Source organism: Sphaerodactylus townsendi, linkage group LG05 (genome assembly GCF_021028975.2).
Source record: "Sphaerodactylus townsendi isolate TG3544 linkage group LG05, MPM_Stown_v2.3, whole genome shotgun sequence".
In the NCBI taxonomy this organism is placed as follows: domain Eukaryota; kingdom Metazoa; phylum Chordata; class Lepidosauria; order Squamata; family Sphaerodactylidae; genus Sphaerodactylus; species Sphaerodactylus townsendi.
Window position 1 is genome coordinate 8,906,568 of NC_059429.1, and position 27,965 is coordinate 8,934,532.

A 27,965-nucleotide genomic window follows, 5' to 3' on the forward strand; every position below is an offset into this window, starting at 1 on the left:
AGTTCCCAGGAATTTTCCAATCGGACGCTGGCAACCCAGATAAACAAACATAGCAGTAATATATTGTCAAAGGCTTTCACCGCGGGCTGGATTCAACTGGTTCTGGGTGGGTTTTCCGGGCTGTGTGGCCGTGGTCTGGTCGGATGTCGTGTTCCCCTAACGTTTGTAGCTCTGCATCTCGGCGAGCTGGCATCTTTCAGAGGGGTATCACAGAGGGAAGTCTGGTTACACACTGTGGTACATAGTGGTACTCTTCCTGTTCTTTCTGGCTCTAGGTACGGAGAATATCATTGGCCTCCCTAGCAGGAGACTGATGCGTGGATTACTGCAAGCCACATATGTGGAACGTACTCTGAAAAACTCTCAAAGTGTGGTGCTGAGGTTTAATGCTTTTAAGTAATAAAAGTTGTATTTATCCTCCTAAGAAGCAGTGGTGTAGGAGGTTAAGAGCTCATGTATCTAATCTGGAGGAACCGGGTTTGATTCCCAGCTCTGCCCGCCTTCGAGCTGTGTGGAGAGCTTAGCTGGGAATTTCAGGATTAGCCTGTGCACTCCCACACACACGCCCAGCTGGGTGACCTTGGGCTAGTCATACAGCTTCACCGAGACTCTCTCAGCCCCACCCACTGGCCACACAGGGGAGATTGTAAAGCCCCCTTTGAGTCTCCCCTGTGGAGAGAAGGGGATATAAAATCCAAACTTCTCCTCCTCTTCTTCCTCCCTCCTCCTCCTCCCTCCCTCCTCCTCCTCCTCCTCCCTCCTCCCTCCTCTCTTCTTCTTCTTCTTCTTCTTCTTCTTCTTCTTCTTCTTCTTCTTCTTCTTCTTCTTCTTCTTCTTCTTCTTCTTCTTCTTCTTCTTCTTCTTCTTCTTCTAATGCTGGGGAGGGGTGCGAGGTTGAAGAACAAAGAGCTGTTCCAAAAACCTGTAACAAAAGCGGAATTCGAACCTGAAGTCTGCCGTTGTTGCCGTTTCTTGACAAAAAGGGGGGTGAAGTGGTTTTTTCTCCCACATCTTGCCACCTTTCAAACTGTCTTGCCAAACCTGAGACCCGGACAAAACCAGTGGTTCTAGTGCAGTGATGGCGAACCTTTTTGAGACCGAGTGCCCAAATTGCAACCCAGAACCCACTTATTTATTGCATAAGAAGAACAGAAGAACAGAAGAACGAGCCTGCTGGATCAGACCAGAGTCCATCTAGTCCAGCACTCTGCTACTTGCAGTGGCCCACCAGGTGCCTTTGGGAGCTCACCTGCAGGATGTGAAAGCAATGGCCCTCTGCGGCTGTTGCTCCCGAGCACCTGGTCTGCTAAGGCCTTTGCAATCTCAGATCAAGGAGGATCAAGATTGGTAGCCATAGATCGACTTCTCCTCCATAAATCTGTCCAAGCCCCTTTTAAAGCTATCCAGGTTGGTGGCCATCACCACCTCCTGTGGCAGCATATTCCAAACACCAATCACCAAAGTTGCAAAGTTGGCTCCGAGCCACACGGGAGCAAGCTTGGTGGTAGTCGGTGGCTTTTGCTTTGGAGCAATTGTGCAACTCTTCCAACAGGTGAATCACGACCCTGGGAGGGTTTACTCAGAAGCAAGCCCCAATGCCAGCAACCGAGCTTACTCCCAGGTCAAGGATTGTGCTTTAGCTCTTCGCCTGAAAACCAGTGGGGGTTAACAGCGCTTAACAGGGTTACCTACACTGCTTCCCCAAAACTAGGTCTTAGGTTTAATGCTAATAACCGAGCCCAGCAGCCCAGACCAGCCTAGATCTATGTGGGGGAGGACTCTGCGCGTGCCCACAGAGAGGGCTCTGAGTGCCACCTCTGGCACCCGTGCCATAGGTTCGCCACAGCTGTTCTAGTGGTTCTGGCGTAGAGGGGCTGAGACACATTTGGGTGCGGATTTGCTGTGTTATCAGGGAGTGGGATCCACCTTAAGGGCTCCAGTTTTGATAGATTTTCCCCTCCCTTTGCCAATAAGCAATCCTCATTCCAACCAGGGACTGCTGTTGAAATCCGTCCAGATTTTCGGCTGACCTTCTGTTCTTGCTCCCCCCCCCCTTTGAAGAGATTGTATATATCTATTTTTTCCCCTTCCCCTGCTGTGTGCTCAATGGGGGGAAACGGCCCCCCAGACTGCCCGGGAAGGGTTTCCCCCCACCACCTTTTCGCTTGGCAATTAGAGTAGTGAATCTTCTGCAAAAAAAACCCCCAAACCCCCGAATTAAATAGATTTTTTTTCTTTCTGTTTTTTTTTTTTAAAAAAAAAATCCTATTTCACTGGAGGCTCTTTTGGTTTCCTGTTTTTTTTAAAAAATAATTTGGCGGTTGAGCTGACAAAAGGAAAAGGGTTTCTCTGCCCCCCCACCATCATTTTTAGGGGTGGGGGGGAATCCCCCAGGATGTATTCTCAAGGACGGCATGCTGTAAGTATTTTGGGTAAAAGCGAAGGGGGGGGGGGGAATCAAACACACATTTGCTTTGCTTTGACTCAAACTAGAGAAATCATACAGTGTGTGCTGGGGGAGGGATTCACGAAAGAAAAAAATAGCTTGTTCAATAATAAGACTGTTGATATGGAAGGTGGGGGTGGGATTTAACTGTGCCAGGATGATAAAATGTTGTAGGCAGAAATATGCTTTGCTTTGGTTTGACTGGGGGATGGAGCCGTACCTGTGCGGTCTGCCCCTTGCATGCTTTAGATTCTCTAATGGGAACCGTGTTGCTGATGAGTCCCCCAGCCTCGAAGCAAGAGGGCCCCTCGGGGGTTGCCTGAGGACCCCCGCAACAGGGAAAGGGGTTACGTTTGGGGCAGGGGCGTAATGCCCATTGGGCAAGGTGGGCAGCTGCCCAGGGCATCACCTTGTGGGGGGCATCAAAATGCAGGGTTCGTTTTTGGGTATTTTTACTGGTTTGCCATTTTTGGCCTGCAGGGGGCGCAGTTTTTAGGCTAGCGGCACCAAATTTTCAGCGTATCATCAGGAGACTGTCCTTATGCTACCCCTCACATTTGGGGAGGTTTGGTTTAAGGAGTCCAAAGTTATGGACTCCCAAAGGGGGTGCCCCATCCCCCATTGTTTCCAATGGGAGCTAATAGGAGATGGGGGCTACAGTTTTGAGGGTCCATAACTTTGGCCCCCCTGAACCAAACTGCACCAAACCTGGGGGGTATAATTAGGGCAGTCTCCTGATGAGACCCTGAAAGTTTTGAGACTGTGCCTTCAGAAATGTGCCCCCCCAGCCTGCAACCCCCATGGACAGCAATGCAGAAAACTCAATGCAGAACAAAGATTCTTGGGCAAATTTCTACGATGTTCCTGCAGGGGGGCGCCTTTTTGGATGTATCGGCACCAAAATTTCAGGGTGTCATCTGGAGATGATGGCACCCCCCCAAGTTTGGTGCAGTTTGGTTCAGGGGGTCCAAAGTTATTGGACCCTCAAAGGGTAGCCCCCATCTCCTTAGCAAAGAATGGGGAATGGGGCACCCCCTTTGAGGGCCCATAACTTTGGAGTGGCCGCTCATGGGGCGGGGGCATCCAACTCAGGTTTTGCCCAGGGCTACAGTTTGCCCAGGGCTGCCTCGTTACGCCCCTGGTTTGGGGTTGGCAGACCGTTCTGGGTGCTGGTGATTGGGGCTGTGGACTCTGCTGGGTGAGAATTCAACTGGGACTAAAATAAGTCGTTTCCCAGGGATTGGTCTGGTGCCATTTAAAAAAGATTGCAGTTGGGGGGGAACGGGGAACTCTGAAAACGAAGCCTCGAAGAAACCCTCAACCCGGCATTATAACTGCAGACCTACTTCGTTGTCCTGCTCCGAAAGCTTTATTTTTAGGTAAAGGATTGCCCGTCTTCAGAGAAATGGCTCTGCTTGAGTCGCTGTTCTTGCTTCTTGCAGAACGGTGAATGAGGCATAGATGCAACAGGAATCTTGTTCATTGGGTGGGTGGGTTGGTTGGTTCAGGACAGGCGTTTTTTGCTGTGGTCGCCCACATCCGAGGGAGTGCGCTCAGCGCCTGTTGAAGAGCAGCGTCTTATGGGGGAAGACGGCAAGTCAGGAGCAGGGAATCAGACAGAGAGGCAAAAGACAACCTCCTCTGCTATTGCATTTTTTGGGGGACGGGAGCCTTTGGTTGTTTGATTGTCTCATGCGCTTCAAAATTTAGGAATTGCTGTACATGAAACTGGGGTGGGTTACATTTGGTCAACATTGAACTCCCCTCCCACAGTTCCTTAGATAAACTGGGTGTGTGTGTGTGTTAAGTGTACACATGTACACTTCTTGGCTGCTGGTGGCTTTTTTTTGGAGGGGGGGGGAGTTAGAGGATGCCCGTGAAACTTTCAACGGTGCTGTGTCTGTGGATGCTTTTATAACTGATGATAGTGAATTCCATTAGCAGCAAGGGCAGGCAGAGCTACCGCTAGCTGCAGACACATTTATCTGGATTTTTTGGAAAAAGAATTATCGCTGGGAGGAGGGTCGAGCCTCAAGATTGCAGATTAGTTATGCCTTATTAACCTTTTCACAACCCTGCAAAAGACAGGGGCCAAAAGGTGTCCCCCCCCTCTCCTCTCCCCCAATAATTTAAACTGAGATTCATACAGAGTGGACATTTTTATCCTGTTCTTCAGGACTGGGGGGTACACACTGGAGCTCTGAGACTCCTTACGCGACCCCAGTAGCCTTGAGGGGGAAAGCAGTCCGCGCATGCTCAAGGGCATCCGTCCTGGCTCTGCTGTTCCTTTATCACATTTTATCCCGGTCTTCTGCCAAGGAACTCCGTCTGGTGTACCTGTTTCTTCCTTCCCCATTTTACCCTCGCAACTTCCCTGCGAGGCAGGCTAGGTTGAGCCATAACTGGCCTAAACTCATCTGGGGAGCTTTGCAGGAGAGTGAGGATTGGGATCAGAAACTCCCCTTTCCTGACTGACAAATTGCATCTAATCACTCTCTCTCTCTCTCTCTCTCTCTCTCTCTCTCTCTCTCTCTCTCTCACACACACACTCACACACACACAAGTCCCAAATCGCAGGTGCTTTAAAAGCACAGGAAGGTCAGAGGTCTATCCTGCTATCAGTTCAGCAAAATCGTTTCAAGCTGTGTGTTCGAATTGTTTTATTTTTATTTCTTTTCCTGGCAGCGGCAATCTTGAAACCGCTGTAGCTGGCAAAGGTGAACTGGGCTCCCGGCGTTGTTCGAACCCACCTGACCCTCAACCCCCTCTGCTCTTGACAGGGGATTCAAGGTTTTCAGCCCGAGCGAATGGCAGCAAAGGAATCCACTGCTCAGAGAGAGACCAGATTAGTTAATCCTGAGTACCCAGGGAATCCCTTATCTGTGCTACATGTGGAAGGATTTCTAGAACACTACTAATAATATCTCTGACTTTAGGCAGGACATTTTAGAGTGTGTAGCCCAGGGGTAGGGAACCTGCGGCTCGAGAGCCGCATGCGGCTCTTCTGCCCTTGCACTGTGGCTCCATGAGCCGAGCCACCGGCCCCATCCTTGCCCGCCCTGCAGGTAGCAGGGCGGGCGCACCAACTGCCCACGGTCTGCTGGGCCGCGCCGCGGGCTTCCCCTCTTGCCCGCCCCGTTGGAGCGGGGCAGACGCTTTCCCGGTGGCTGGCGAGGCCGAAGCCGCCGGCTTCATCCTTGCCTGCCCCGCAGGCAGCAGGGCGGGCGCATCCATGTGCTTCTCTTGGCTCTTTGAGTGTTAAAGGTTCCCTACCCCTGGTGTAGCCCATCATCTCGTATTCCCAACAAGCAGAAGCGTACCAGGGGTAAATGGCGCCCGGAGACAAATTGTCTCCAGGACGCCCCCCCGGGTCCTGCCCCCCAGCCCCCTAGCTCCGCCTCCTGATGCCCCAGGCTCCACCCCCACTGCCCTCGACCCCGCCCATGTCACCATGGACATGGGTAAGGTCTAGGGTGCCCACCTCCCCCCCAAAGACTCGCCCTGCCAGCTGGGTTCCCAGGGGGTGGGGCTTGGGGAGCAGGGAGCGGTGGGACTTCCTGCTCCTGAAGCCCCACCCCCAGTGCTTATAAAAGAAAGTCTCCGAGGCTGGGACTGCAGTCTCTTCTGGCCTGCCCGGAGGGGAGGTCAGAAGAGACTGCAGGCTGCCGGCTGGGAGCTTGGGAGCTTGGAGGCAGCAAGAAGTTCTGCTGCCTCGTCGTTTTTTGCGTGCCTCAGGCGAGTCGAGGCACGTGAAAACGACGAGACAGCAGGACTTCCTGGTCACGTGGGGGCCGATTTTGTGCCCCCCCACGTGACCAGAAGAGTGGCGCCCGGGGACAAGGGGTACCCCTTGTCCCTAGGCAGATATGCCACTGCCAACAAGCAGTCCTGCAAGGTAGGCCAAGATGATTGAAGTGTTGGAGGACAATGTGAACGTTGGTTGCCTAAAACTGTAGTAAAGGGAGTTCAGACGTGTGTGTGTGTGTGTGTGTGTTTGTGTTCTGAATCACACCTTAGTGTCCTCAGCTTTATTGAAAGATTCTTCCTTACAATATTTCTCTAACACCCCCCCCCCCTTCCTCTAGACTTCTCTTCAGCCTGGGCAACCCTTCAAATTTTCCGTTTTAGAAATCTGTGACCGGATTAAAGAAGAATTCCATTTCCTCCAAGCTCAATATCACAGGTACGGGATTGGGGTTCCCCATCCGACGCTCAGAGACTCCGCTTTTTAAAACCAAGTTTCTAGTCCTCATGCCCATGAAGAAAGGCTCAGAACTGTATTAAGCGCAGGTTGCTGAGATCTTGGAAACCAGAGAAGGGCCTCAATATGTTTGTTTGTTTTGTTTGTTTGTTTGTTATATTTATATACCGCCCTCCCCCGAAGGGCTCATGTTGTCCTGTAATGAGAGACCTGATTGCTAAAATTGAGCCTCCCTGTTCAGAGGCAATATACCTCTAAATACCAGCTGCTTCCTTCTCTTTCCTTTCTTTCAACATTAAAAGTGTGGGAGAGAAAAGGCTGGTACGATCCTGCCTGGGGGGGCATATGGGGGCCACGCTCCACCAACTGATGGTGAATATCATCAGGAACTGAGTCAGAGCTAAGAAGCAGAGGGGGACCTACGCCCGGGGCACGAGTGCACCCTGCACCCCCACCGTGCCCTCGCCTGCCCCCACCATGTCCCGGAATGATCCGGAACACCTCCACCACGCTTCCATCACGTCCCCGCACTGGCGCGCGCCTGGTGCGTCACACACACACCCCCAGTCCCCTCGGCGCTACGCCATTGCTGGGAAGTGACTGGGGAATCTGTTTCTCTCTCTGTCTTTGCAGCCTGAAGCTGGAATGTGAAAAGCTGGCAAGTGAGAAGACGGAGATGCAGCGGCATTATGTGATGGTAAGCAAATGGCTGTCTCTCCCACAGAGGGCGTATCGGGGGGGAGGGGGGAATGGCACTGGGGGACAACACCTGCTCCGGGCGCCCCTAGGCCCAGGGGCGGGGCTCAGGGGCGGGGGCAGCTCAGGTGGGCACCACAGCAGCAGACGGCTCCTGGGCCAGCCTGCTGCCGCAGCACCAGAGCTACTTCCCCCGAGCCAGCCCCCGCCTCCCTGCAGGCTGCCTCCTGCCCTCACCAGGCCCTGGGTAGGGCAGAAGCCAGCCTGCAGGGAGGTGGGGGGGCAGGGTGCCACGACGAGCGGCCCAGGAGCCAGCCTGCTGCCGCAGTGCTTATCCGAGCTGCCCCCACCCCCGCCCCCGAGGGCCTGGGGAGCGAAGGAGACCGCTTGGATGGGTGCCGCGGCAGCAGGCCAGCTCCTGGCAGCAGGCCGGCTCTGTCTTTAGGCGCCTCCCTCGTGCCAACCCGGCTCTTCCGAGCCAGGTCGGCGCAGGGGAGGAGGAAGGTGGAGGGCAATTTTGCGCCCCCCCTGCTCTTTCACCCGTGGTCATTTGATTTCCCCCCCTGTCCCCATGGGCGTTACGCCACTGCTCTCCCGTCAGAGTCACATGAAATGGAACTCCTTCGTTGGCAAGGCGCAGTAGAATGGAGAGTGTTCAAGGCTAGGGCTTGGGTGCAAAATATTCCCATCTCCTGCAATGTCCAGGGAGCGCCCACAGGCCCATGCTACGCCCCTCTTACGTTGGATCGGGCCCCTGTCGATCAGCACATCTGTATCTCCTGATAAGCAACGTTCAGGCGAACGGTGCTGCTTTCTGGGAATCTCCAGCTTTTCTTAAAAAAAGGGAGCGCGAGCAGCTAGCCCTCATTACGAATTTAGCAGGTTTATATCCTACGTTTCAACTGTCAGGCTGTTCGTGACTGGGAAAGAAACCGCATCGCCCGACCATCTGCCGAAATCTCTGAAGCCCGGTTGAGGGCTTAAATACGGCTGGTGTCGTCTTGTGACACCAGGAAGAGAGAGAGAGAAAAAGGACGAGGTCAAAAAGTGGGATAAATAATGAAAACGAGAAAGGTTATGCAAACGTGCTCAATTATGCATAAGTCACACAAGTCACAGAATATTCATTCTGTGCTCATCTTATTTCCTTCAGTCTCTCCTCAAGTGTAGCAAGATCCAACCTCCTGAGTTTGTATCTTTCCAGGATAAAAAAACTACAGAATCAAAAAAATGATAATTTTATTGGCTTTCTAGTTTTCTCTTTTTCTTTGTTTTCCTTTTCTGAGACCCCATGGTTTTAAAATTTTGCTGTCTTAATTTTTACGGGAAAGTTCTTGGTATCTTAATTCCATAGCTGGGTGGGGGTGGGGGTGGGCACGTATCAGCGGGCGGAATTGGCCTTTAAATTTGATTACTTTTTAAAATGAATGCCAGGTGGCTGGGTCAATTGACGGCCCTTCGCCCTGATAGCGAAGTGGAACCTCCATAAACGGAAGCAGTCAACCTCAGAATACCAGATATGGGAAACAGGCCATTTCTGTGGGCTCTCCAGACCCAAATGAGTATAGGGTTAGATGGACCTTGATCGATCCAGCTTTTTGAGGATGAGTTGTCATAATATAATGTGGCTCGCTTCTTCCCGTGCGTTCTTTCTCCCCTTGCTTACTGCTGCCTTCTGTTCTTCCATTCCAGTATTACGAAATGTCCTATGGCTTGAATATTGAAATGCATAAGCAGGTATGTGACTCTTCAACGTAAGAGGAAGTCAGATGTAACAGGTGGCAATTGGAGTATTAGGACCGAGTCAGTGGTTGGTTGTTGTGGCCATTTCTTACATGACCGGGGCAATGCAGGGCCGAAGCGAGGGGGACCTATGCTAGGCTGACCAGACGTCCCGCTTTTGGTGGGATAGTCCCGCCTTAAAACAATTTGTCCCGCGTCCCGCGGGTTTTTTTCAAGTGCCCTGATTTTTGGAAGGCTGCCGCACTGCCTTCTGGGGCGCAAGGCAGCGCGGCAGCCTCCCGCATGCGCAGCCGCAGGAGCGCACGGCCTTCTGGGGCGCTCCCGTTTCCCGCCCTGTCACAATGAGTAACCCCCTCTCGGCACACACAAATAATTAGCAACCTACTCTCGGGAACCTGTGAGAACCTGCTGGATCCCACCTCTGTTTAGAAGGACATAATTCACGGAGAGGAAGAGGCAGCAGTTAGAATGCTAAATTGTGTTGCGATGACCCCGGCCAGGGTAATGGGTAATGGGATGATTTCAACTGGGGGTGGGGGAATAACTAATGCCATGGTGAAGTGGTTAAGAGCAGGTGCACTCTAATCTGGAGAACCGGGTTTGATTCCCCACTCTGCCACTTGAGCTGCAGAGGCTTATCTGGTGAACTAGTTTAGCTTGTGCACTCCCACACATGCCAGCTGGGTGACCTTGGGCTAGTCACGGTTCTTCTGAGCTCTCTCGGCCCCACCTACGTCACAGGGTGTTTGTTGTGGGGGGGGAGGGCAAGGAGATTGTCAGCCCCTTTGAGTCTCCTGAGGGAGAGAAAGGGGGGAATATAAATCCAAACCCCTCCTCCCCCTCCTCCTCCTCCTCCTCCTCCTCCTCCTTTCTTCTTCTTCTTCTTCTTCTTCTTCTTCTTCTTCTTCTTCTTCTTCTTCTTCTTCTTCTTCTTCTTCTTCTTCTTCTTCTTCTTCTTCTTCTTCTTCTTCTTCTTCTTCTTCTTCTTCTTCTTCTTCTTCTTCTTCTTCTTCTTCTTCTTCATGCAGAGGAGTGGGGAATCAAACCCGGTTCTCCAGTTCAGAGTCTGCCGGTCTTAACCACTACACCATGCTGCCTCTCAGTGGAGGTGGGGCTGAGCTGGAGTTTGGAAGAGGAGTGGGAGAGCGGGGGTGAGCCATCCTGCTTCCTGGATCACTCACGGATGCCCTGAGCTGTAACCAGTGGTGGGATTCAAACAGGTTCTGATGGTGGTGGGATTCAAATAATGACTGGAGGGGGGGGTCTAGGCAGAAGGGGCTGCAAAGAAGGAGGAGTTGAAGAGAGACTGAAGAGAGATTGAAGCCCCGAAGAACTGTGACTAGCCCAAGATCACCCCGCTGGCATGTGTGGGAGCGCACAGGCTAATCTGAATTCCCCAGCTAAGCCTCCACAGCTCAGGCGGCAGAGCTGGGAATCAAACCCGGTTCCTCCAGATTAGAGCACACCTGCTCTTAACTACTACACCTGCTGAGGGGGGCATTAAGGATCAGAGAGCCGGACAAGCAGGGAAGATCCCAAACGGGACTGGATGCAAAAAATCAGAACCGTTCTGGACTGAGCAGCGGGCTTCTTGGCAGGTGCGACGTTCCAGGGGTGCATTCCGACAGGCAGGTGCTTATTTTGTTCTAGGAGTAGTTCTGTGTCCAAAAAGGACAGAAGTGCTCTTTTCCCCCCGCTGTGTGTCTGAGCACGGACAGAGTGCCATTCTCAAGAAGTCTGTGGGAGGCCTCCCTCTGTCTGTGCACATGCAGAGAGTAATTTCCCCCTTGGGCAGGTGGCAGTTTCAGGGGGATGGGACAAAAGAAGAAGAAGAAGAAGAAGAAGAAGAAGAAGAAGAAGAAGAAGAAGAAGAAGAAGAAGAAGAAGAAGAAGAAGAAGAAGAAGAAGAAGAAGAAGAAGAAGAAGAAGAAGAAGAAGAAGAAGAGGGAGGGAGGAGGGAGGGAGGGGAGGGAGGAGGAGGAGGAGTTGGGCTTTGTATCCCCCCTTTCTCTCCTGCAGGAGACTCAAAGGGGCTTACAATCTCCTTGCCCTTCCCCCCTCACAACAAATACCCTGTGAGGTGGGTGGGTCTGAGAGAGCTCCGAGAAGCTGTGACTAGCCCAAGGTCACCCAGCTGGCGTGTGTGGGAGTGCACAGGCTAATCTGAATTCCCCAGATAAGCCTCCACAGCTCAAGTGGCACAGCTGGGAATCAAACCCGGTTCCTCCAGATCAGAGTACACCTGCTCTTAACCACTGCTGTTAGCCACTACGCCACTGCACGTAAGGGGAAGACGGCCACTGCCCATGTGCAGAGCACCAGTCTCTGGATGGAAAAGGAGCCTGGTTCCTTGAGCATGTGCAGAAGGCCCTTCCCTAGGGGCAGGCAGCAGCTTTGAGAAGCAGTGGGGGGCGGGGGGGGGAGGGCTTCTTTCCACAGCTACCAGCTCCTTGTCCTCTTTGTCCGTGGAGTGGAAGCTGTTTTCCCAAAAACGGTGGCTAGTCCATCATGGAGACCTGGCATGCAGCACATGCTCAGAGACCCTCTGGTCTAGACAGTGACTTCACCGGTTCCAGGAAGTGGGGCTCGATGGAGATTTGACTCTAATGGAACTCTTTTGGGTAGGCAAGCACTGGCCGGGGTAGGGCTCAATTTAGCTGGGTTTTCTGATCCAGCTGGCCGGGACACGCAGAGCTCAGCAGAGAGATCCTTTTTATAAAAAAACAAAAACCCCGACGGCGCTGAAATCCATCACGCCTCTTATCCTGCTTTCCTGCCCCCCCTCCTTCCCACCCAAGGTTGGCCACACATTTCTCGCCCCCCCCCCTCCCCCTCCCCCCAGACCTCGCTTTCCTTCCAGCTGCAATTTTGCTCCCTCTCTGTCTCCGGCTTTTATCAATCCAGCCATTGAGGGGCCGGCTGCCAGGGAAATTAGGTTGGCGCGCCGCCCAACCGAGTGGCAAGCAGACTGTCATCCGCCTCCATCTGGCCCTCGTTGCCAAGCGTGGTTCTCTCAACCCCCCTCCCCCCCCCCCCCCCCGTGCCCTTGTTTGTTTGGGGAGACTTCTGGCAGGAGCTGCTCTTTCGCTCTTGGCTTTCGAAAGCCCCACATACAGAAACCTGGCCCTATCCCCACATGCTCTGAAAGGAAAGATGAGCCGCCCCCCCCCCTCAGAAAGCCGAACCTTGAGCGCCTGCTACTTTTGAAAGATGCTGGGAACGTGGAGAGAGGGCGCAGATTCCTGCTTCCTGGGGAGGGTGCCCTACAGCAGGTGTCTAGACCAGTGGTGGGATCCAAAAATTTTAGTAACAGGTTCCCATGGTGGTGGGATTCAAACTGTGGCGTAGCGCCAATGGGGCTGGGCGGGGCACGACAGGAGCGTGGCCGGGCATTCCGGGGGCGGGGCATTCCTGGGCGGGGCTGTGGCAAGGACGCAGCCGCTGCACCAGCCCTTGGGCGGGAAACGAACGCACGCAGGCGCAGGCTGCCACGCACGCCTGTGCACCTCCTGCTAGACTGCTTCAAGTTCTGCGAGCTACTGCTGAGAGGAGGGGCATAACTAAGGCAAAAATCACGTGGCAAAATCACCATTTAGTCACCCCCTCTTGGCACGCACAAATAATTAGTCACCTACTCTTGGGAACCTGTGAGAACCTCCTGGATCCCACCTCTGGTCTAGACCGCATGGAAGTGACGTTTCAAAAACGAACAGTCCGTGACGGCAGTTTCTAAAAGGCCTTCGACATGGGAGACCGGCAGAGGTGTAGCTACAGGGGGACCTGGGGGTGCACGTTGCACAGGGCGCGCGCCTGGGGGGCAGCAAAAATTTTAGGTTTGTTTTTTGTATTTTTTAGTGTTTTTTTCTTTTTTTTGGCCTGCAGGGGGCACAGTTTTTAGACTAGCAGCACCAAAATTTCAGGGGGGGTGGGGTTTCAGAAGGCTCTCCTGATGATGCCACCCAAGTTAGGTGAGGTTTGGTTCAGGGGGTCCAAAGTTATGGACTCCCAAAGGGAGTGCCCCCATCGTCCATTGTTTCCAATGGGAGCTAATAGGAGATGGGGGCTACACTTCTGAGAGTCCATAACTTTGGACCCCCTGAACCAAACTTCACCAAATCAGGGTGGTATCAGCAGGAGAGTCTCCTAAAGATACCCTGAAATGTTGATGGTGCTAGCCTAAAAGCTACGCCCCCTGCAGGGCAAAAACTGAAAAAACACTAAAAATACAAAAAAACACATGGGGGTGGGGCAGCAAAACTCAGATTTTGCACCAGGCAACATTTTCCCTAGCTACGCCTCTGGAGACTGGAACCCAGAACTTGGCTGGCTGAGAAGCCGACTATGCAAACCAAGATCCGGCTTTCTAGTCCTCGTGGAAGCGGAGAGTAAAATCAAGGGAATCGTTCCAAATGCTGCTGTCAGGTGATCCTAATTCTGCTGTGCCCCCCAGTCTGTGTTTATTAAAACAGAGTAAATGTAGTGGAGTGCTGTGTGGTTTCCGGGCTGTATGGCCGTGTTCTAGCAGCATTTTCTCCTGACGTTTCGCCTGCCTCTGTGGCTGGCATCTTCAGAGGATCTGATAGTAGTAAAGCAAGTGGAGTATAAATACCTGGTATATATAACAGGTATATATACTCCACTTGCTTTACTACTAGAACACGGCCATACAGCCCGGAAACCCCACAACACCCCAGTGATTCCGGCCATGAAAGCCTTCAGCAATACATAGAGCAAATGGATGTTGTTTTCCTAAAACTTAGCTTAATGTAGTCAGAAATTATGCATATGTGCTCATAAAATGAGCAGGTGTGATAATCATATATGCCACCTACTTGGAGAAAAGATAAGAAAAAGGGGGAGGGGCCAGAGGTGGGATCCAGCAGGTTCTCACAGGTTCCCGAGAGTAGGTTACTAATTGTTTGGGTGTGCCGAGAGGGGGTGACTAATTGGTGATTTTGCCACGTGATTTTTGCCTTAGTTACGCCCCTCCTCTCAGCAGTAGCGCGCAGAACTTGAATCAGTCTAGCAGGAGGGGCACCGGCGTGCGTGGCAGCCTGCGCCTGCGTGCATTCGTTTCCCGCCCAAGGACCGGCGCAGCGGCTGCGTCCTTGCCACAGTCCCACCCAGAAATGCCCCGCCCCCATCATGCCCTGTCCAGCCCCATTGGCGCTACGCCACAGTTTGAATCCCACCACCAGGGGAACCTGTTACTAAAATTTTTGGATCCCACCACTGGGAGGGGCAAATGCCAGTATGGTGTAGCGAAGGGGCAAATTGCAGGTTGGGGAGAGGCCCGTGTTATTGTGGTTGGGGGAGCTAGCTTGCACCAAGAAGTCCCCCTGATGTGGAAGAGATGGACTCTAGACCCCAAGAATTCTCCGGAGGCGGCGTGGTGTAGTGGTTAAGAGTAGTGGACTCTGATGTGGAGAACTGGGTTCAATTCCCGCTCCTCCACATGAGTGGCAAACTCTTATCAGGTGGACTGGATTTGGTTCCATGCTCCTCCACATGGAGCCCGTTGGGTGACCTTGGGCTGGTCACAGTTCTCTCAGAACTCTCTCAAGCCCATCTGCGTGACAAGGGGTCTGTTGTGGAGAGATGAAGGGAAAGGCGTTTTAAGCCGCTTTGACACTCCTTATGGTTGGCAAAAGCGGGGTATAAATCCAAACACTTCTCTTCAAACAGGATTTAGTCTGGGGGAGGTCACCACAGCCCCAAAGCTTTGCCCGGTCGCTAGAACTTTTTCAAAAATTCCCCTTTCCCGGCTTCTGAAATTTCAACCGTCGTTGAAGAACAAGGTTATCTCCATATCCAAAAGGAATACTCTTGTTTCAGATGGATGCTGGGATCCAGCAGGTTCTCACAGGTTCCCGAGAGTCGGTTACTAATTCTTTGTGTGTGCTGAGAGGGGGTGACTAATGGGTGATTTTGCCGCGTGATTTTTGCCTTAGTTACCGTGTTTCCCCGAATATAAGACAGTGTCTTATATTAATTTTTGCTCCCAAATATGTGCTATGTCTTATTTTCAGGGGATGTCTTATTTTTCCTGTGTTCTGTACGTCAGGCATGCTTCCAAACAAAAACTTTGCTATGTCTTACTTTTGGGGGATGCCTTATATTTCGCACTTCAGCAAAACCCCTACTATGTCTTATTTTTAGGGGATGTCTTATATTTGGGGAAACAGGGTACGCCCCTCCTCTCAGCAGTAGCGCGCAGAACTTGAAGCAGTCTAGCAGGAGGTGCTCCGGCGTGCGTGGCAGCCTGCGCTTGCGCCTGCGTGCATTCGTTTCCCGCCCAAGGACCGGCGCAGCGGCTGCGTCCTTGTCACAGCCCCACCCAGGAATCCCCCTCCCCCGGAATGCCCGGCCACACCCCCATCGTGCCCCGCCCAGCCCCATTGGCGCTACGCCACAGTTTGAATCCCACCACCATGGGAACCTGTTACTCTGCCGCTTGAGCTGTGGAGGCTGATCTGGGGAATTCAAATTCGCCTGTGCACTGCAACACACGCCAGCTGGGTGACCTTGGGCTAGTCACAGTTCTTCGGAGCTCTCTCAGCCCCACCTACCTCACAGGGAGGTTGTGGAGGGGGGAAGGGAAAGGAGATCCTGGCAGCCATTGATAAAATAAATGCTACCAAATCCCCTGGCCCAGATTGCATTCATCCAAGAGTTCTTAAAGAGCTCAAGCATGAAATTGCTGATGTTCTCACATTAATATGCAACTTATCCCTGAAATCTGCCTCCATCCCTGAAGACTGGAAGATGGCCAATGTCACACCAATCTTTAAGAAAGGGTCTAGAGGGGACCTGGGAAATTACAGGCCAGTCAGTTTGACATCTGTTCCTGGTAAATTAGTAGAATCTATCATTAAAGATAAAATTATAAAACATGTAGAAAAGCAAGACCTGCTGAGGAAGAGTCAGCATGGCATTTGTAGAGGCAAGTCCTGTCTTACAAACAAGTCCTGTCTTACAAAACCTGGATAGCTTTAAAAAGGGCTTGGACAGATTTATGGAGGAGAAGTCAATCTATGGCTACCAATCTGGATCCTCCGTGATCTCAGATTGCAAATGCCTTAGCAGACCAGGTGCTCAGGAGCAGCAGCAGCAGAAGGCCATTGCTTTCACATCCTGCATGTGAGCTCCCGAAGGCACCTGGTGAGCCATTGCAAGTAACAGAATGCTGGACTAGATGGACTCCGGTCTGATCCAGCAGGCTATTTCTTATGTTCTTATGAGATTGTCAGCCCCTTTGAGTCTCCTACAGGAGAGAAAGGGGGGATATAAATCCTACTCTTCTTATCCCCCCCAACCCCTTGGATGGATGGTATCAGAATTCACGCTCTGAATTTCTGTGTCCCAAGAGGGACGAGTGTCTGAATTAGTGACCAATCTGCTCTTGCCTGTAGGATTTTGACCGTACCTCTTTTCCATTTCAGGCTGAGATCGTAAAGCGGCTAAGTGCCATCTGTGCCCAGATCATCCCTTTTCTGACCCAAGAGGTAAAAAGATTTTAAAAGCATGAGCGGGGAATCGGGAGGCCAGAAGGCCAGGCTGCTGCTCTGAACGGCTAGCTCTCGAGAGCGTGGCCCAGAATCCTTTGCAGCGCGCAGACATTTTGCGGTGGGGCAAGATTTCCGGAAGGGGAATCAAAGGCGGGATTCTGTCCAATCATGCTGCAAGGTTTCGACCTGATCCCAAATCCCGGCGTCCTGACCAATAGATGCCAAGGGGCTGTGATGATTGACATGCACACTCACCTGAGCTCACGCTTGTGTCAAAATGTTGCTTTTACTCATGTATTATGAGCACTGGTCTGGCAGGCTCCTGGCTCTCTTGGATTCCTCTCTTCCTCCCAGTGAGCAACACTTGGATAATATTACTGGTTCACCTTGTGTGGTGGCTGGAAGGATTATAATATGTAAAGCATTTTGAACACTGAAAGTGCTTTACAAAGGTACAATTAGATCGGGGGTCTGCAACCTGTGGCTCTCTAGATGTTCATGGACTACAATTCCCATCAGCCCCTGCCAGCATGGCCAATTGGCCACCCCTAACTGTCAACTTCATTCCACCTTACGCAGCACGGTTGAGAAAAGCAGGGTATAAATCCAACTCTTATTCTTGCTTTTGCGTAAAAATGCACTGCATAGGTTATACCAGGGGTCTGCAACCTATGGCTCTTTAGATGTTCATGGACTACAATTCCCATCACCGCCTGCCAGCATGGCCAATTGGCTCTCCAGTTGTTCGTGGACTACAATTCCCATCACCCCCTGCCAGCATGGCCAATTGGCTCTCCAGATGTTCATGGACTACAATTCCCATCACCGCCTGCCAGCATGGCCAATTGGCTCTCCAGTTGTTCATGGACTACAATTCCCATCACCCCCTGCCAGCATGGCCAATTGGCTCTCCAGATGTTCATAGACTACAATTCCCATCACCCCCTGCCGGCATGGCCAATTGGCCATGCTGGCAGGGGCTGATGGGAATTGTAGTCCATGAACATCTGGAGAGCCACAGGTTGCAGACTCCTGAATTAGATGGTTTCTCGTTTATATGTTAAGCCTTTATCCATTCATTAAGCCTGGGATGGATCTAGCTGAGGGTTCCCAATCTCCTGGCGTTTCCTGGAGATCTCCCCGAATTACAACTCATCTTCAAACTGCGGAGATCGGCTCCCCTGGAGGAAATTGCTTCTTTGGGGGGGGGGGGGCGGGATTGATGCTGTCGTAGCCGGCTGAGGTCCCTCTTGAACCCTCATTCCCCAAACGCCCTCCCCGAAATCTTCAAGAATTTCCAACCGCAAAGTTGGCAGACTTCACCTTGCTTGCCTTAATCCATGGATGCCCTTTCCGAAAATGGCTATTTTCTGTCCGTGCAGCATCAACAGCAGGTCCTGCAGGCCATGGAGCGGGCCAAGCAAGTGACGATGGGAGAGCTAAATAGTATTATTGGGGTAAGTGATGTGATGAAAGCTTTAATGGCATATATATATATATAAATTATACAATGGAAATTAAAATTGGCTGGTAAAAAAGTTTTAAAAAAAACAAGCATCATGAGAGGTGGGATATTAAGCCACTGAATTGGGATTGATTCTGCTAAGCATTTGGGAACGTTCAGTGAGGACAACACGCAAGAATCTAGCAGTTTGTTCGATGGTAGCAGTTGAGTTGCTGTCTAACAAGAACAACGTTTTGACAGCATCTGTAGTGTTGCCTCGATCAGCTAAGAGAGGGTTAAGTAGTCTTTCCCGCTCTACAGCATATAAAGGGCAGTATAATAGAACATGATGGACGGTTTCTTCAAGACCAGGATTGCAGGTGCAAGATCTATCGGAGGATGGAAGAAGGTGCTCTCTGTTGTATCGTCTGGTAGAAGGAAGAACATTGCATCTGGCTAAGGTGACAGCGCGTCTCAGAGTGGGCTCATGTAGGAGATTGCTTCTCTTTAGTTTGGAGAGGAGACGTCTGAGGGGGGATATGATTGAAGTCTATAAAATTATGCATGGGGTAGAAAATGTTGACAGAGAGACATTTTTCTCTCTTTCTCACAATACTAGAACCAGGGGGCATTCATTGAAAATGCTGGGGGGAAGAATTAGGACTAATAAAAGGAAACACTTCTTCACACAACGTGTGATTGGTGTTTGGAATATGCTGCCACAGGAGGTGGTTATGGCCACTAACCTGGATAGCTTTAAAAAGGGCTTGGACAGATTTATGGAGGAGAAGTCGATCTATGGCTACCAATCTTGATCCTCCTTGATCTCAGATTGCAAATGCCTTAGCAGACCAGGTGGTCAGGAGCAGCAGCAGCAGCAGCAGCAGAAGGCCATTGCTTTCACATCCTGCACGTGAGCTCCCAAAGGCACCTGGTGGGCCACTGTGAGTAGCAGAATGCTGGACTAGATGGACTCTGGTCTGATCCAGCAGGCTAGTTCTTATGTTCTTATGAGATGTAGATAGTTAGCAGGAGTGGGAAAACGAGACAAAATATGCAGATGGGTTGGAGAGCCGGTTTTATTTGCTTGTGCCGTCAGTTTCTGGAAGTCCTGCTCGAAGAGTCTTTGCTTTATGAGACGGTATATCTCATTAGCAGTCATAAGAAGAAGATCAACAAGGGACACAGCTAGGTCTTGCAACTTATTGGTTATATGAATCCATATTGGGGTAAGTAACAGATGACTGGAGAGGCACTTAAGTCGGAGGCCCGTTCCAGCACCCCCCCCCCCAGTCCCCCCCACACACACCATTTACTTCTGGAGAGAGAAAGAGTTCATCTCCAACATTTCCACTGTGTGAGCTATTTTTAGAGGCGCCTTCTAATTGGGCGGAGGCAAGCAAAGCTGCAACAGAGACTCACGCAGAGACATGTTAGTTAACCTCCCCTGAAGGCGAAACTCTTCAGGCCTGTGTCTCTGCATTGGGAGTTATTGAATCATCCAGATGCACAACAAATGGGCCTGCTCGCCAAGGGAGGCTGACTGGGAACAGGCAAGGAGCAGTGAATCATGCAGAGATACAACGGGCAGCTGCCTGAAAAGTTGGACTTCCAGAAGCCCTTGATTATCCCTGTGAGAACAGCTTTCCTATTTTTGTGAAATTTGGTTTTGCCTGACCCTTATCCTGGGTCAGCAAAGGATGCCGCTGGTTGCAAAACACAGGCTTACTCATTTTAGTTTTTTATTTTAATCAAGCCTAAAAGGCCAACTTAAATGTTCCTTATAACCAGAGGTGGGATCCAACCCGTTCTCCCCACTTCTCTAGAAGCGGTTACTAATTTTTTTCTGAGTGCCGAGAAGGGGTTACTAAAGCAACCTCCCTGCCCAATAGGGGCTGGAGGGGCGTGTGTGCGGCGGCGCCCCTGTTTGAATCCCACCACCATCGGAACCTGTTATTAAAACTTTTGGATCCCACCGCTGCTTATAACCAACAACGTTTGCTAGTTTTTAATGAACTTGCCGGATAAAAGAATTCTTCTGAACTCTCCTCTGAAGACATGCTCCTTCCTGTGTTGGCAGCTACGGTAATGTCGCTGGGTTGCAGACAAATACAGACTCCTTAGTGACAGCTGAGCTCTTGCAAGGCACTCTGCTTAGCGCAGCTGATCTCTTGCAACGTTTACCTGGCTGATAACTGTGGGTAATGGTTCATCAAGTCTGGTTAAGCCAGTGAAAAGGAAGGGAAGAAACTGGCCAAAAAGGAACGTGTCGTTTTCTGGAGGAAGAATCCGGAAGGGTCGCATGGGTGGGTGTGACTTGAGAAAGTGGGAGGGGCCTTCCGTAGCAGGGTTTCCCTAGGGATTTTTGTTTTATCTCCAGCAGCAGCAGCTCCAGCACCTTTCCCATCATGCCCCTCCAATCCCATTGACTCCTCACCCTTCGGGCTCACAGGCCTCCACCTTGGCTAGCGTCAGCAGCACCTCTGGCTTGCTGGCTCTCTCCGGCATGCTGGCGGCTCAGTCCCAGCTGACTTCGAAGGACGAAAGAGGGCCTCCGGACCCCGAGAACAACCGAGGTAAGACCAGGAGGCGAGGCAAGGGGTCAGGAGGGCTGGCGTAATACTTTCGTGGATGGCGAGAGCTCATCCTGAACTCAAATCCCGGGCACGTGGCAGGACTCGCATTTGATCCTTTTACATTTTTAAAGGTCTATTTTAAAAGACCCACAAGTCCATTTAAACGCAGCAGGCTGGCTTTTAAACAGTAGAAGACGGTGGTGGCGAACCTATGGCACGGGTGCCAGAGGTGGCACTCTCTGTGCACAGAGTTTGTCATGTGATAATAGCAGAGGCCAATTTACTGGTGGTTCCTGGCCCCTCAATGATGCGGCTGGCCTCCACTCGGGCCAGGGCCTTTTCAGCCTTGGCCCCTGCCTGGTGGAACACTCTTCCTCCAGCTGTCCAGGCCCTGCGGGACCTCGGTGAATTCCGCAGGGCCTGTAAGACTGAGCTGTTCCACCGGGCTTTTGGAGTGTCCAGCCGCTGATCGAGGTGCCCCTTCTATTCTATTCCTCCGGTTTCGGAGTCCCCCTATCATCTAGGGGACCCACTTCCTGTTCTGTTTCCCCCTCTTGGGAGGGTTTAATTGGGGTTATTGCTGACGCCATTTTTACTGAATTCACCGCTGTGTTTTAAAATTCTTAAATTTTAATTTTAATCAAACGGGGTTTTGTTTGTATATATTGTATTAAACCTGTGTTGTGCACCGCCCAGAGCCCTCCAGGGGTTGGGCAGTATAAAAAATCCCATAAATAAATAAATAAAAATAAATAATTATTTCAGGGAGATTATTAGCATTAAACCTAAGAGCTAGTTTTGGGGAAGCAGTGTAGGTAACCCTGTTAAGCGCTATTAAACCCTACTGATTTTCATGGGAAGAACTAAAGCCTGATCCTTTACCTGGGAGTAAGCTCGGTTGCTGGCAGTGGGGCTTGCTTCTGAGTAAATCCTCCTAGGGTCGTGATTCACCTGTTCGAAGCGTTGCACGGTTGCTTCAAAGCAAAGCCACCGACTACCACCAAGCTTACTCCTGAGTAACGCACACCTTGGAGCCAACCATTTTTTTCTATACCAAAACCTCAGTATTCAGGTTAAATCGCCGTGTTGGCACTTTGCGATAAATAAGTGTGTTTTGGGTTGCAGTTTGGGCACTCGGTCTCAAAAAGGTTCGCCATCACTGGTATAAGGGACCCAGTGTTAAAAAAAAAGATAAGAGAGTTACACGGTTGTTGTTGTTGTTGTTTTTAGTGGCATAGATTAAAATCCATAAATACTCTGAGCCGGCTTTCTTCTCAGTTATTCCAAGGCAGGGGGAAAAAATGATATTAGCTCAAGTTTTTAGAGCAACCAAGTTGTATTTAGCACCAAAAAGAGCAGTGCAGTTTTTCATTCCCAGATCGGAGATTAAGTACCTGGTAATTGTCCAAATGACTGGGAAATATTTGCAAGAAAGGAGATTATCAGAGAAGTTCTAAAACTGCCGCAGAGTTTGCATGAAAGGAAAAAATGTAGTAGGGTCTGGGGTACTTGAGGACCCAACCCGGTGTGTGTGTGTGAGAGAGAGAGAGGGAGAGAGAGAGAGAGTGTGTGTGTGTAACCCCCCACAAAACTATTTAGATTTCAGCCCCAAGGACAATTGCTCTCAAAGCAGAAACAGAAGTAGAAGTCTGCAGAGGCTCCCTGTTGCATCTCTGTATGAGCTGGTGTTCTGGACTGGGTGCACAGGGTCTCACAGTTTGAAGTTCTTTGGTTGCAGGGCTGGGGGGGGGAATTCTCTACTTGAGGTTTTGGAGAACTACCGCAGTTTTGGTAGACAGTCGCGAGTTAGTCAAGCCCAGGGTTGGGATCGGGGCCAAGCGGCTCCGTTTGAGAGCTGCAGAGTTTAAACAGAATAGAGTTTCAGGGGGCAGCTGCAGAGGCCGAACCCAGCTTTGCGTGAGGAACGTCCTATGCTCAGTCCCCAGCAGCAGCGGTCAGGCTAGCTGGGTTAGAAATTAGCTCTGCCTGAGTCTTTGGGCAGTGGCGTAACTAGGCAGGGGACTGGAGTCCCGAGTGCCACTCGGACAGGTCATGTGGGGGTGCACTGGAGGTGGAGCCTGTGTGCTGTCAGCAGGCAGGGGCGTGGCCGGGTCTGACCCCGCAGGGCAATGTGGGCGGCAAGCCCAAGCATGGTCGGGTCACAGTCCAATGGGTCAAGGCAGGCGGCAGGCAAGGCATGGTCATGCATGATCTCACCCTGTGAGCTGCACTGCACGTTAGCAGGAGGAAGGGCCCGTAAGCGTCCTGGGCTAATCCCTCCACCTGGGGGCAAGACCATTGTGTCCCTTTGTCCCGGGAACCCGGTGACTGAGCCAGATAGTGCCTGACCTGTGACTCATAGGCGGATGAGGCGTGGGGGGGCGGCGCGACCAGAAGGACGTAGGAGCGCGCGTGTGCCAACGTTCTACCGGTGCTGCTGGAGTCAGCAGTGCATTACTACATCTCCCTCCTTTTTTACATTTTAGAAGGCCCGAAATGCTAGAGGGCGATTTAAAGGGGCGCTTGTCCCCTCCGCCGTTTAGTCCAAGCTGACCAGGAGCTGCTTGTGTAACATCCCAGAACTTGGTTGCTTGAGGTAAGGGAAATTCGAGGAGCTTCCTTTACACACCGCGTTACAGGCGATAATATTAGATACACATTGAATAAAACAAAGATCCGACGACAGACAGGCGCATACAATCAAACCAATGCAGAGCTGTACAATAGCACGCTTAACCATTGGTAGCCAGCCCCAGAGGGACTGACCACCAATGGGGCAACCGATCATATTTCAGATTGGATACAACTTCTTGCAACTCGCGCTTGCTTTCATATGAATCAACTGGGAATTATCAGAGAGATTGAAGCAACACATGTTATGTACATTTTCCTACAACCTTGGTGATGCCGGTAATAATAGCCAAGTAATCAATAAGCAGACACGAATTCCATCTAGAAATTAAGCTTGGCGAAGTTCCTGCTGCTCCCGGAGGCCAGGGCATCCCAGAGCCAAGTGTGATGGGTGTAATGTGATAGACTTCGGGAGCACAGAGCCAGCCGACCAATAGTCTTAAGCGTTGTAGGAGAAGCGAGAGTCCAGGGACTCCCTGGGAGGGAGACAAATTCCGCCTTGGAGGGGGGGCAGCCATGTAAAACGCTCCAACAAAGCGGGATTCAAAGGGGAGAGGAGGCTGACGGCCGGCGCTTGGGTTCCGTGGGTGGAGCCGAGGGGGCAGAGACTGATGGTGAGGTGGCAGCAGAGTCCCGGCAGCCCGGATGGCTGAGGGGACGCAACAAAATAGCAAATAGTGTAATTTCTAAATTCAAGGCATGCAACAATTTCAACAGTCAGTTGGGTCACAGTATTCCAACCATCATATACATGAAGATAATGAACATTGATAAACAATACTACATAAGCTAGATGAATATATAAGGCGGGCCAGGCAGCGGCCCCATGGCAGCTGCATAATGATTCAATGTGTGGCTGCTTGCTGTTTGACCACCAAGCTTCTACAAAGGGGCAATGGCGTTAGAGTCCAATGGATTTCCTCCAAGGCAGTGTAGGAGCAAGAGCTACTGAGTAGTCTTTAGCATTGCTAGTCCAGTGACTCTCACGAGCAGAGCTGTGAGAGAAGGCATGTTCCAACATCGATTCAAGCTGGCTGAAAACAGCGAGGAGAGTTCCAGAGGGTTAATCTATCAGGAGATGTCCCTGAAAACTGCAACTCCAAGCTTCAGCCAAGGGGAGCAGAGAGGGAGAGAGAATAGCTAGCGATTGTAGATGAGGAGCGGCAACAACCTGTGGCATCAACCTCTGAGGCCACAGCTGGCCCCAGCCGAACTGCCGTTCCCCCCAGGGGAATTGTAGCCAGCCTCCGGCGGGGCTGTGATGATCCTTGTGGAAAGAATAGGTGTGCTTGCTCCAGAGGGTCCCTCCTGTCTCGGCCCCAGGCTGAGAACGTCGTGCCCCTCTCAATAGGGCCCGGCTTTCCTTCTCCCAGGGGATTGAGTTGAGCTATCCCGAGGTTGGGAAATCTGTGTGTGGGAGAGAAGAAGACAAGCAGCGGCTTTTTTTTTCCCCAGGGGTTTGATGGCGCTGGCTTTCGAGTCTAGGTTTAGAGGAAAATACGTACTTTGGATATGATCTGCTGGATGAAGGACCTTGATTGGAGACTGGAGTAGATGAGAGAGAACCCTTTCCCCTTTCTTTTCGATTTGTTTTGAAGCCCAAGCTTTCAGCTTGGGTGCAGTTGGCTATTCCGACTAGCGATCACTTGCAACATTCCAAAGGTGTTAAGAGCAGACACAAAGGCAGAGAATTGCCCGAAGGCTTGAAGGAGAAGGGAGAGGTCACAGTCCCAGGTACAGGATGTTTGTTTGTAAAACAATCCCAATCCACCAAATCCTAAAGAATATGTGGGTTTTTTGCAAAGCAACCCAAACAAATTCACAATTATAGTCATAAATATAACATCCATAGGAAAGATGTAGGAGAAAGATGCAAAGAAACAGTTCCTGGGCTTGAGGTTTTGATCACCCAGGAACAAGGAATTGAGAGGGGTTTGCAAAAAGCCCTTTATCCAGATCCCTAGAGTCTAGAGGTGGGATGCGTCAGCCCATTAGAAAGAGAGTGTGTGCAGAAAAGAATTTGAAGGGTTTGGGAAGTCAGCTCTACCTTCCCCTCCTGTAAGGGGACTTTGGCAGGTTTGAGCTAAGCTTCCACTACCTTCTAGCCGGAGGCCTGTGTAAGATAGAGTGTGGCTGAGAGACCCCCCCTTGGCACCTTGTGACTAGCCAGGAAGGCAGCTCAGCAGAGAGAATGTGGGAGCATGAAAGGGAAATGATTTTGGCTTCATATGTAAACTTGCATATGTGAGCAAGTGCTGAGCTCAGATGGACGAAGAGAAAAGGTTCTCAAGGAAAGGTTTGAAGAAGAGTTTTGAGGGGTTTAAACTAAGATGGGAGGCTGACCTGAAGCAGGTCCCATCGGCCTCTCTAGAAGCATGCACTAGGCATGCGTCCTGTTTAAGGATCCTGATGCTGTAATGGGTGAAGCCTTTCCAAGGGCATTGGCACACATAATCAAAGGAGAGAGACTTTAATTCGAAACATAAGAGCATAGCTTAGAAGCAATGGACAAATCCCACTCTGATGAAGGAGAAAATTTTTTAGGGGTCTCTTGAAAGGGGGCTAAGACATACCAAGAGCATATACTATAGGCATACAGAGGTAGCACTAAAGTAATGAAGGAGGATTGCCTAACTCCTGATTTGAGATCTTGCTCTCTGGATCTTGCAGGAGCGGTTCCAACTTTGCAGGCCCTACGATCCTGCTCTCTCTGAGGAGTACTAGCTGATTTTGCTGCCACTGGGAGCTTTGTGAGCTTGAGGAGCTTTGCACAGGCTCAAGAGGAGCTACGAGATCTGATTTGATCACTTACAGCTGCTTGTAGTTCAAGTGATTTAATGGACTCTGCAGAGAGATTTTTGAAATGCGTGCCACTCTGTGGCACCTGGCCCAGGCATGTCAGTGACTTTGGAAATAGAAGGAGGGCTGCCATGAGCAGGAAGTATAGACGTAGAGGGAGTAGCGAGCAGGATTTAAGACTAAGCTGAACCCAGATTAGACTCGAGTGAGAGCATAGAGGCAGAGTGTTCCAAGATGAACTTGGCTTGGTTTTCTCTGCTTGGGATGTTTGTCCCATACCTGGATGTGGATGGCTCCCTGGTGCATGGAGTCGATGACCCCTGGGATGATAGACAACCCCTGTTCAGCTTGGCTTGGAAGCTTGCTTGGCAAGAAAAGCCGAAGCCTAATGGTCTCCAGAGTAGGGATAGGATCACTATACTGAGCTGGAGCAGCTAGAAGATCTCGTGGGGGAGCTCAGGGGAAGAGGTTTTGAGAGTGCGGGCCTTGGGTTCCGGGCTGGGGAGATGCCAGTCGCGGGCCTTCCCAGGCTTTAAGAACACCAGTCTTAGAGCCTCCCTGGGAGTCTTCGCCCTCTGAGAGAGAACCCCCCTCCCGTTCAACTGCTATAGGCCCCCCCGTCCAGACAGTCTACAGTCCCTTCTGGAGGGTGTCCTGGCTTGTTGCAATTGAAACACTCGTCAGGGCTGCTCTCAGAGGCAGCGGAGAGAGGGGGCTGCAGCTAGAAAGGCTGGCTTGATGGGCGAAAGACCCGATGTCCAATGGGTCAAGCTTTGAGCATGTCGGCCAGTTCAGGAGGTTCCTACCTAAGCCTGCTTGACTGCTTTGCGGCACTCAGCCCGGAGGCGTTCTCTTTGGCGCTTAGGGAGTTAAGCCCTGGAGCCTCCCTGGGTTGTCAGCCTGCCTTTTTTGAGCTTCCCTGGAGCCCCTGTTCTAAAACTTCGGCCTTAGGGCTCTTGGGGTTTTTGCCGGATGGTGGAGAAACTCTGGGTTGGCTGGCTGGCATTGGGAACCTTGATAAACGCATGCCTCAGAAGCCGACCGTAAAGGGTGGCCTCAGGCAGGACAATCTGATGGTTAGGGTTGGTGAAGGCATCGAAGCCGTGGCTTCTTGTGGCCCGGTGTAGAGCGCCGCCAGAGGTGGCTGCCCTGTTGAAGCACTGCTGGCGGAACTTCGCTTTCCCAGATCACAAATTGTGCAGGGCTCCGGGAGCATCGCGAAAGGTGGTCTTCCAGTCGTCCGGAGGAACCATTAGGTGATTCCTCACGATTGCCTCATGTACTCTCCGCGTGGTAAGAGACTAGTGGCTCGTCCATCGCTTTGCAGAGCTCAGTGAGGATGTTATAGCTTAAGAGGCGGTGCTTTCGACAACTGCCGAACAATACCATCCCCCCCCTCGGTATCTGTGAAATGGGCCAGGACACAATGCGAGAGTCTCCGGCGCCGTCTTCCCGTCAGGGTTTCTCTCCTTTGCAGATGCGTGGCTAATGCGCTCTGCGAGAAAGTTTTGAAACCAGCGCCATTACGATAAGCGTAGCCGGAGTCGCGGTAACCCCGAGGAAAATGAAGAGGCGGAGCAAAGGGAGATGAGCCGCGGGAGAATTTGGAGAATGGGCGGAGGAGGGCAAAGGGGGCCAGAAGGAGGACAGAAGCGTCCAATTTAAGCGGATAGAAATTCCGGGGTTGAAGTTGAAGGTGAAAGATCGAAAGGAGGGCGGCCTGCAGCAAGGGAGCCATAGGTCTCTGAGCTGATGGCGACATAACATTGTCTCCACGTCAGTAGCGGTGACATCGGTAGCGCAAGGCTCTGTCTTGAAGAGTGCGCCAGTCGTTTCCCCGGTCCTTAAGATTCAATGTCCCCCCTCTCTGGGTACCATGGACGGTGAAGCACAATCTCCTCTCAACCAATTTAGCGCAGCT

General features: G+C 51.4%; 1 protein-coding gene across 4 annotated transcripts in view; it reads left to right on the top strand.

Moving 5' to 3' along the window:
- Positions 1–1,924: 1,924 nt before the first annotated feature.
- LOC125432374 (amino-terminal enhancer of split-like) overlaps positions 1,925–27,965 on the top strand; it is a 63,298-nt gene continuing 37,257 nt past the window's right edge. Inside the window, exons 1-7 of one of the 4 annotated variants that reach the window (XM_048495838.1) lie at positions 1,926–2,419; positions 6,532–6,629; positions 7,281–7,344; positions 9,036–9,080; positions 16,529–16,591; positions 17,977–18,051; positions 20,491–20,614. In XM_048495838.1, the coding sequence (XP_048351795.1) occupies positions 2,396–2,419; positions 6,532–6,629; positions 7,281–7,344; positions 9,036–9,080; positions 16,529–16,591; positions 17,977–18,051; positions 20,491–20,614 (493 nt within the window). In that variant the 5' untranslated portion in view covers positions 1,926–2,395. Of the gene's footprint in view, positions 2,420–6,531; positions 6,630–7,280; positions 7,345–9,035; positions 9,081–16,528; positions 16,592–17,976; positions 18,052–20,418; positions 20,615–27,965 lie in introns of all 4 variants that reach the window. The other 3 variants (XM_048495836.1, XM_048495837.1, XM_048495839.1) reach the window with 3 other exon arrangements.